The 10215-nt window shown below is 40.7% G+C and overlaps 2 protein-coding genes across 2 annotated transcripts; both read left to right on the top strand.

Moving 5' to 3' along the window:
- The first annotated feature begins 677 nt into the window (after nucleotides 1-677).
- On the top strand, nucleotides 678-1991 carry LOC140240491 (solute carrier family 35 member G1-like). The gene has a single exon (XM_072320264.1). It carries the CDS (start codon nucleotides 678-680, stop codon nucleotides 1989-1991), a length of 1314 nt encoding a protein of 437 aa, XP_072176365.1.
- Nucleotides 1992-5732: 3741 nt separating this feature from the next.
- LOC140240355 (solute carrier family 35 member G1-like) lies at nucleotides 5733-6911 on the top strand. Its single transcript, XM_072320119.1, has one exon. The coding sequence runs from the start codon at nucleotides 5733-5735 to the stop codon at nucleotides 6909-6911; it is 1179 nt and encodes a 392-aa protein (XP_072176220.1).
- The last annotated feature ends 3304 nt before the right edge of the window (nucleotides 6912-10215 follow it).

Genomic DNA, 10215 nt, shown 5'->3' with positions numbered 1-10215 from the left:
GTCTTGTTTTCATAAGGATCCCATAGAATCCTGATTTAATAATGCTGATTCACGTCGTAATATATAATGATGTGATTCAGCATTAAATGATACAACGCGGAGTGACCTGCGTTTCGCAAGTCATGCTCCGTAGATAAGGTGGCTTTCGTTGTGAGTTGCACAGTCCTTACATTATCTTTACAACCTTTTCTGTTCAACAGCAGTCTTATTTCATATTCTGGCAGGGTATTCTCATGGGTGAGATTAATCTTTCGTGCAAAGAATTTTGATGGACTTTCTTGGAATGTTGCAATTTTGATAAACAGGCGGTTAAAGAGATAGCATCGAGAACTTTCTGCTCCATTAACTAATGATTGTGATGTGGTAATTATGACAATAGTTGCGGACGTCGTGCAAACCTGGGCCACGTGATCTTGTTAAACAGGTTTAACTAGCATCGTTTGTAACCTCTTGACAGACCAGTGAGGTTGAAGCCCTGTTGACTTCATTTGAATCGATGCTGCCGACAAGACACAGGGAGTCCAAATTTTGTTAAAACGACGCGTTGATAAAAGGGAATAAGGAGAGGATCGGGGGTATGGTGGTTTAATGAAGAAGACATGACTATAGAAAGCCCACAAGTGGCCAAACTGCTATTTTCGATGTCATCCGCAGGACCGGTAAGACGCGCTCGGGACATGGTTCCGGAGGACCGAGAGGCATTTCCAGATATGGCTACTACTGCTTCCCCCGAGGACAAGCACCATGGTGAGAGTCTGACCTTGCGAATGCGTTCGTCCCAGAGGTCGTACCCTTCAACATCTGGCAAAACGTGTCTCATTCCGCCACCGGTTGATGATGAAGCTACAAAGACCGATTGCGCCATGTTGACGGGAGTGGAAAATTGGGGCTATGAAAACTCATCGGATGCAGAGGAAAGAGAAAACTCTCGTACCTCTGAAGCTTCCGCGATCAAGACACACAAATCGGGTGACAGGGAAATCAATGGTGCTGAAGATGTCGTTTCGTCCTCGCCATCATTCTCTGAAGTAGACCACGATAAGAAAAGCTCGTGCTCCATAGGTAACCAGAGGGGCATCCTCTACGCCTTGTTATCCACCGTCATGCTGTCGGTTGGTAGTATATGCGTGGCACTTCTCTCGGGTGCTGTGGGATCAAATCAGGTCGCATTTGTCTCTGCATTCATCCAGTTCCTGTGTTCTCTCTCAATGGGAACCTTCCAGAATGTTTCTTACAGGATGACGAGGAAGGCATTCGGCGCAGTCATGATGCGATCCATCGCCGGGTCGGCTGCAGTGATGCTATCGTACTATGCCTACCAAGTGATGCCGGTGGGAAACGCCAAAGCCATCATGTACAGTTCCCCCGTCTTCACTGCATTCTTCAGCTGTATCATCCTTCACGAAGCTTGCACGGCTCTCGATGTCGTGGTCTCATGTGTGACGCTGGCAGGCGTCCTTCTCGTCATCCAACCGTCCTTCATCTTCGGTGGGGAGGAGACGACTTCCTCCTCCATCTTCGGGCCGATTGCCTGCCTCTTATGGGCATGCCTTGCAGGAATAATATTCATTCTGTTGAAAAAAATTGGCAATTACAGAGTACAACCACTAACGCTTCTCACAATCTACACCTTCATATTTATGCTGGCCTCAGCTTGTACCGCGACGGCCCTGCATGAGTGGGTAATACCTCGTTGCGGGATGGACCGAATCATACTTGTCGCCAACGGCGTGGTCACGTTTGTCTCTCAGTTCGCAGTCACCGTTGCAGTGCATTACGAGAAGCCTACCACCGTGGCGCTAATCAGAACCAATGATGTCCTCTTCACGTTCATCCTGGAGTTCGCTATCTTCGGAATCGTCCCCAACTACATCACCGTCATCGGCGCCGTGCTTATAGTGGGCAGCTTGGTTGGAATCACGTTGAGAAAGTGGTGGTTGGAGAGAAAATCATTGAAGAATAGAGAAAACCATTCAGACGCAGCTGAATGAACGCTCTTCCAGGAGCGATGCAGTGGGGTACGAAAAGGGCTTTTTTTCTGAGATTATTTCCTTGAGGATACAGTCATCACCCTTGTATCACCATGTTTGGAGCTAAAACATAGCTCTCAGAAAGGCTCAAAATTCATTTTCCATCGTTTGAAATTCGCTTGCAATACATCAAAAGTGTCTACCAAGAAACTTACTTGGCTGAAGCGATTTGTCAGGATGATGAGTTGTTTTGGAGTGTTCTGAGATCAAACGTTTTGATCGTATGCATATACGACTTTTATTTAGCATTGTGGGTAATAGGTACAATGTTGCGTACATGAGAATCGACCGTGTCCTAGTAATCGTATTTTCCCACAAGCTGCATGTGATTCACTCTAGCGCTGAAGAGCGTGGATACTGTTGTGGCCCGATTTACCAATTATCGATATTCGTACGATATTAGTACGAAAAGGGCATTTTTTCCCTGAGATTATTTCCATGAGGATACTGTCATCACCCTTGTATCACCATGTTTGGAGCTAAAACATAGCTCTCAGAAAGGCTCAAAATTCATTTTCCACCGTTTGAAATTTGCTTGCATTACATCAAAAGTGTCTACCAAGAAATTTACTTGGCTGACGCGATTTGTCAGGATGATGAGTTGTTTTGGAGTGTTCTGAGATCAAACGTGTATAATTATTTTGATCGTATGCATACGACGTTTATTTAGCATCGTGGGTAATAATAGGTACAACGTTATGTACATGAGAATCGATCGTGTCTGGTCATAGTAATCGTATTTTCCCACAAGCTGCATGTGATTCACTTTAGCGCTGAAGAGCGTGGATACTGTTGTAGACCGATTTGCCAATTATCGATATTCGATTATGAAAAATTACTTAGCCACCACGATCGGGTAAGCTCTGAGATCATGGTATATTCTGAACCATTTTGGCTATTATTCCACATTTTTCTTTACTTAAGTGAATCGCTGTTACAGCGTTATTTCACACATTTCTCATGAATGCAAGTACATTTTGTAGCTATATTGGACAGTTCTGCATGCCTACGGGAACAATGATTTCATTTTGAAGTGAATGAGCGTGTAAACCTAGATGTCGGCTGTCATGGTAATACACGTACCTTGTATGCGAGAAGCGCACATTTTGATGTGTCAGGGATCCAACTTCGTTTACAAAATTTTCTAAACAACGGCATCATCGTCCCGGTGCCAAGAAGTATCTATCTACTCTAAAGATACTTAGCCATCGAGCTTACTAGTTTATTCTTGGTTTCTTTTTTCTTATAATGCTCTGCCTATCCATAGAAAGTATAAAATCATTATGTAAGCTATGTCGTATAGAGTATAATGGCTATACAGCTACGGATATACATAATTATCATAAGACCATATGAATAGTATGTCAAAACTTGTGAAATCTATGACGCAACAGCGAGGAAAAGAATGCACGCTCACACAATATGTGACCGTGCACATTATGAGCGAATCTTGCTTGAAGGGTGGCTGGTGACAGTAGTGAGGTGCTTGTCATAATTATTATTCCAATTCTTTGGTTGAACAAACGAGGCTGAGTTTCCCTGGAGCTTAAGGAAGGAACCGTTTTGCAAAATGCTGAATATGATTAATTTCCGTGCCATTCATGCCATTTCAATACATCATTGCGCTTTATGGCACTCTAAATCTATCGTCTTACCATGTCATTATCACGACGCCTGAGAATATGCAATATTTGGAAATATATCTAGATCTATCTCTTTCTCTCTTTCTCTCTCTCTCTCTCTCTCTCTCTCTCTCCAGGGGTTTAACAACTGAAAACACACCATTCACACACACATACACACACACACACACACACACTCTCTCTCTCTCTCTCTATATATATATATATATATATAGAGAGAGAGAGAGAGAGAGAGAGAGAGAGAGATTATACGTAAAACCATCTGTGGATGACATTTGGATTGAAAAAAATTAAAAAATATGATTCAGAACATCATCCCTTCCAATCCTTTGTAGATCTACCCATCTCGTTCAGAAGTGAAACGGCGAAAGTGTTTTTACCTTCCTTTGCTGTAATTGGCTTTACTTTCTTAATCAATGTTAATGCTAGCTAGTATAGTCCACCAGACTGTGGCCGAGTCAAATAGTTCACACTTATTCTTCAGTTTGTCTAAAATCACTAAATATGGCATATAATACGTAGACTGATATATACTAAGTAAATCTAGACGTTGAGCCTTTCGTAATTCTAACCACAAGAGGAATGACAGTTTGATTTTTTTTTTCAAAATGGTCACTATTTTATAGTAGTGAAGCATGTCAAGTAATACTGCTTCATGTTTGCATACTTATCATAAGTCCATAATTTTAATGCCAGCCCCACTGATTACAGATAGAAAACTGTCATCTGATCAAGTTAGAATGAAGTTGGCGGCACAGATAAGAGGCAGATACCCGATTTGGTTGAACTTAATGATCAAAACTTTAAACTCGATGGGCAGTGTAAACAAAGGAAAACGCGCGATTATAGATCCAGTATGACAAGTACAAAGTCGTCTCGCATATTGCTGTAACGTTGAAAATCAGATACTGCGTAATTTTTTTTCTCGAAAAAATGCAATGCTTTGTATTATTACGTATTTTACTTGCCTTGTTTAGACATTCATGTTGCTAATGATTTAAGTTTACAATATACACTGATCACTATTGCTGCAATAATACTATGAAAATGGCCACCATGACTTTCCATTACAAATTTCAAGAGGGTTCAATAGCCAGATTTGTTTAGAATAGTTTAATCTTCATGTGTACCAACCTTGTTGCTTTTAAACAAAACTGAAAAAATGAATTTGCAAGTTACATTTAGCTTTCCGCATACTACCAACCCAGTGTTTCCTGAATGGGGGCTATACTGGCTTTCAAATTCATGCTACCTCGTGAATAGGAATTTTATGTCCCTGAGTCGGATATACATACATGTATTTGATTCTTTCCTGTTTTCATGGTGTATTGGTTTTAGCACTTCTTGTACGGGTATTTTCTTATTGGAATCAGGCATAGAATATCTATGTATTTGATGTAAATCAGACAAATTCCATTTAAATTCTAAATGTAGCAAAATCATTTTCTCTATCAATGCATGAAGAACCGAAATTAACATACAGAAAATGATCCAAACGCTATCACTTCATGTTTACGATGCAGACGATGCTATAATCTGTGTAATATCGAACAGTGTATACAAACGTCACTCTTTGACATTTTATTGTACGGTATAAACTTGCATGTGATACCTGTAGCACATGCTGTACATGCTGTGCAAGTTACAACTATCAAATAAAGTAACATTACAGCAAAGACATGGTTTCCGAGTTACCAGGTTCACAATTTGGTGTTGGAAAACGAAAAGTTTGTTGATGAGTTCATTGCTAGATAAATAGAACTATGTATTCTGTTTCTTCTCTTTTTCTATGTTTCTATTTTCTGTTGATTGATTGTCAATCACTGACAAAATCACAATCTTCCTGTAATCCTCAGGGACGAGAATAGTGCCAACCATCGAAAGTGACATGTTGCCGGTCGAGCAAGAAACCACCCCAGAGAACATGGAATCTGCCCTAGAGCACGCAGACAATGACCGGAGCTCGCTTCAGAGAAACCGTTGTGTGTCGTCGCTGCAACCTTCCCCAACGTCTGATAGACAAAAGCTGGTTAAACCTCCTTCTGTTGAAAGCCTTGGAATGGACAATTTGGGCTGCGAGGACCTTTTTGATGAGGACAGAGAAACAGACGTCAATGACAAGGTGAATTCATCAGTCTCGCCTGCTAGTTCGGTCGAGGGATTACATAAGAGAAGAGATGACACCACGGCTTCAGCGAAAAAAGACATCCCATCGAGTACTGCATCAAAGGAAAATGATCCAAGACCTTCGTGTTCAAATGGTAACTTTAAAGGCATCATTTATGCAATGATTTCGACTCTCATGATGTCTATTGGTAGCATGTGTGTAGCACTTCTTTCGGGATCCGTTGGATCCAATGAGGTTGCCTGTTTGTCTTCATTCATCATATTGTTGTGCTCCCTGTCAGCGGGCACCTTCCAGAACGTTTCGTTCCGGATGACGAGGAAGGCACTCCTGGTGATTATATTGCGATCCATCGCCGGGTCGGCTGCAGTGATGCTATCGTACTATGCCTACCAAGTGATGCCGGTGGGGAACGCCAAAGCCATCATGTACAGTTCCCCCGTCTTCACTGGATTCTTCAGCTGTATCATCCTTCACGAAGCGTGCACGGTCCTCGATGTCTTGTTCTCATGTGTGACAATATCGGGCGTCCTTCTCGTCATCCAACCGACGTTCATCTTCGGCGGGGAGGAGGCTTCCTCCTCAATCTTCGGGCCGATTGCGAGTTTAATTTGCGCATGTCTCTCTGGGATGATATTCATCATGTTGAAAAAGATCGGCAACTACAGAGTACACCCTCTCACACTGCTTACGATCTACTCTTTCATTTCGACAATAGCTGCCGCTTGCATCGCCACAGCTCTTCAGGAGTGGGTGATACCACGTTGCGGGAGGGACCGCATCATACTGATCGCTAACGGTGCGATTCGGTTCTTGACACAGGTTACGATCACGCTCGCTATCAACAATGAAAGGCCGACCACTGTAGCATTGATTAGAACAAACGACGTCTTTTTCACGTTCATCCTGGAGTATGCCATTTTCGGAATCGTTCCTAACTACATTACCGTCATGGGGGCCTTTCTGATTGTGGGCAGCTTGGTTGGGATTACATTGCGGAAGTGGTGGCTGGAAACAAAAGAAAGAGATGAGGGAAGTGAGAGCAGATCTGACCTCGGTGAACAAGATCCCAAAGAAGAAATATCACAAGAACAAAGAAGCCACACTGACTGAACTTTGTTATTTAACTGTTTGGATGTCATCACACATGCTGCTGCAGATGCAAGTAAAATGCAATTCACTTACTGTGGATATATTGTGACATCGTTATATGATGTTAGAAGATGTTTGTAATGCCAGGAATGTGTGTGTGTGTGTTTTCTGAAATATGTTCGAGATACCTATAGAGGCTGTGATCCTCCTTTGTAACACGGCTGATGTCCAAAATTGATCTGAACTGCACTGTACAAGTCAAGTTTTGATAGGCATAGTGATAGACATCCTACAATAAATAGATGGTCGTTGTTCTTACTGCATCCCGTGACATATAACGGTGCGTTTCTGTCTTACTTAAGTCCAGTATGTTGACTGATGTAGATTATTTTTCATCCGATCGAAGTGTAACCTTAAAATTCTTAGGTGTTAGAAAACTGGATCTGAAGCTGCGCTTCACGCATTTATGTACAAGGACTGTTCTTCTAGTGGCATAATGTAAAGATACCAGAAGAAGCTGCAATGACCGTAGAATTTGGAGCTTGGTGGCCCAGCATATTGTTATTGGCTGGTTACCTCAATCCCAGAGATTTGTTAGTAAACCAACGATATGTTCAATAGTGTTTATTAAATCTTACAAAAAGCAGTAGAAGAAGAAGAAGAAAAAAAGAAAGAAAGAAAGAAAGAAAGAAAAGCCATGATATTGTACGATACTGACAGAATACAAATAACATGGATCTTTATTAAACTTTCCTCGAAAGTAATATATAAATCAGTAATTATTATGTCCTCGGATAGGACATAAAATGGAGGTCCAGTGTATGAGAGTGTCACAACTCATGCAGATAAAAGATCCCGCTTCATTCAATCATCGCAAAGAGCAGAGTGTGTTAAACCCGGTGAAGTGGTCCCACCTTACGTCCAACTGGACCCCATGGAAGACCAGCTTAGTGTAGCTGAATATAGGTTATCCAGCCATCTTCTCTGATGGAAATGAACAAACAAAAGAATCGCCGTTAATCTCTCTGTGATGTTGTCAAAGAAACTAAAGTGATTAGAAATACCGTAATTGCCCCCGTCCCCCCCCCAAAAAAAAAAAACACAAAAAAAAACAAACAAAAATGTAGCATCGAAAAGAGAACAGGTTGCAATAAGCTTTTACCAAAGAACATGTGACCGCTTTATCCTTTAACTATTTCTGAAACAGGCCGAGTATTATCCTGAAGGCGTCATAACGTAAAGTCCCTTGAACACAACAAGAGAATATTACCATAATCCAATATTTTGAGCAGATATAATGGATAATATTGTTTGTTAAATCAATGATTACCGTCATTTTTCACATGTGGCAAAGGGGGATTATGATTAATGCAAGTTACATCCGAGTCATTCTTTCATTCTTTTTATTATTGTTTAGACAACCTGCAACCTGTATACTAATATTTTATGTCGATTTCACCACGCCCCTTGATGCTAATGCCCTGGTCGAACAATTGCAAGTCATTTTATGACTTTGATATAAGATTGTTTGCTCGAGCTAAGTCCATGTGTAAGTGACTAAGCATTGACAGAAGGGAAAGATTTCGTCTCTTTTTAAATGATGGGCACAACGGTTTGACTTCCCGAAAGCAGTTTAAACGGTAGCCATGCGATTCGGAATGTTTACAATTTTGACTGCGTGAAAACATATGGCATAATTTATGAAAACATATGGCATGATTTATGATGTACTAAACAGACATTCGATACCAAACGCACACTGACACGGGTATGTGTATGATATTTCTTATTTTATTTCTCAGACTTATCTAATTAGTGGATTTCATTTAACTTACCTAAATGAACTAGGGTCAGTATGTTTGAACTTAACATCTTCAGTGTGCTTTTCATTTCATGTATCCCGATTCACTCAAAATCCCCACGTTACCTCTTCATCATCAAATATTACGATGCTCTTGCTACTGTTTGTTAAAATGGCGTCATAAATGAGAATACATGTATCTGTGACTTTTTTTCCCATACTGTGCTTTGTTCGCTTTAATGGCAAGTATACACGGGAGTGTTTTCTACGACAATTGGCACTGATATAAGGAAGGCATTTTTGTTTATGAACAGAGGTTACCTAATTTCCCTAATCTACATTGTGAACCATCATGGTTATGGTGGATTGAGGCCCAATGCCAAGTCCGAGTGGGCTGGTTATTAAAACTGCAAGTAATGAGTTTTATCGCAAAACGAGCAGACTCCATTCCTGTTAAGTTGAGATATTTGTCATTAAAGCTGTTAAAAGCAAAGTAAATAATAAAATACAAAATGTTTTTAATCATAATTTTTAGAATATTCCTTGTTATGTCACAATTAAGTGAGGTATTACTGGAAAGATTTCATTGTATCTTATCTATCTGACGATGGACTTACTTTGAAATGTTTGAAAATGGCGCTTAGCTCATTTTGCAATCAAATATTAATTTTGCAACGAAACAAAGGCCCGAATTCACGAAGGTGGTACAATTGAAACCATGGTTTAAACCATGGACAATTTGTGTAGAGCGCCAAGTGTTGCATAGACCATTAGAATCAATCATTTCGTTAACGAAATGGTCATTACGTCAACATGGTCAACGAAATGGTCATTTCGTCAACGAAATGGTCATTTCGTCAACGAAATGACTGATTTCGTAACAAAATAGGCCATGTGACACTTGGCGCTCCATACAAATTGTCCATGGTTTAAACCATGGCTTCAATAAGACGGTTCACAGTTCCACTTTGCCCATGAGCAGGAAAAAATGTCATTCGTACCAACAGGCGGGTTGGTTTTTAAATTCACTGAAATAAGCATCTGTGATGGAATGATTACTCATGCAATTCTTATAAATGGTGCCTGCCAGCACATCCACCTAACAGAAAAGTTGGTGTTTGGTGATATCAATAGAAAGAGATTGTTAATACATTCGTTCCAAATGTTATTTGACGGATCATTCTGGCCATCTGGTCTGCACAAGTTCATTCTTTGTTTGAACAGGATTGATGAATCCTATAAATTGTTGCGTAATTTAGTAAAGCTTATGCGCTGAAAATAGAGTGCAGTGCCCCTCACCGACTGAGAAAAAGAGAAAGGTCATTCGTACCAATGTGCCCATGAGCTAACACTGAACTGGCTTATTGTACCACCTTCGTGAATCCGGGCCTTGAAAGTTTTAATGGAGTATTGAATGCAGATGAAACAGCTTGGCCAGTTAGAATTAATACCTGAGCATTAAAGGGTTAACAACATGATGTGATGAATCAGATCGATGTTCTTCTGCACTCATAATATTGTAAC

The sequence above is a fragment of the Diadema setosum genome, chromosome 17, assembly GCF_964275005.1.
Source record: "Diadema setosum chromosome 17, eeDiaSeto1, whole genome shotgun sequence".
Classification (NCBI taxonomy): Eukaryota; Metazoa; Echinodermata; class Echinoidea; order Diadematoida; family Diadematidae; genus Diadema; species Diadema setosum.
Note: the sequence above shows the minus strand (reverse complement) of the source record. Positions and strands in the feature narration are given on the sequence as shown.

Bases quoted from the DNA above. Each gene is read 5' to 3' on its own strand.
- LOC140240355 (XM_072320119.1), top strand. From the start codon at position 5,733: ATGGACAATTTGGGCTGCGAGGACCTTTTTGATGAGGACAGAGAAACA.
- LOC140240491 (XM_072320264.1), top strand. From the start codon at position 678: ATGGTTCCGGAGGACCGAGAGGCATTTCCAGATATGGCTACTACTGCT.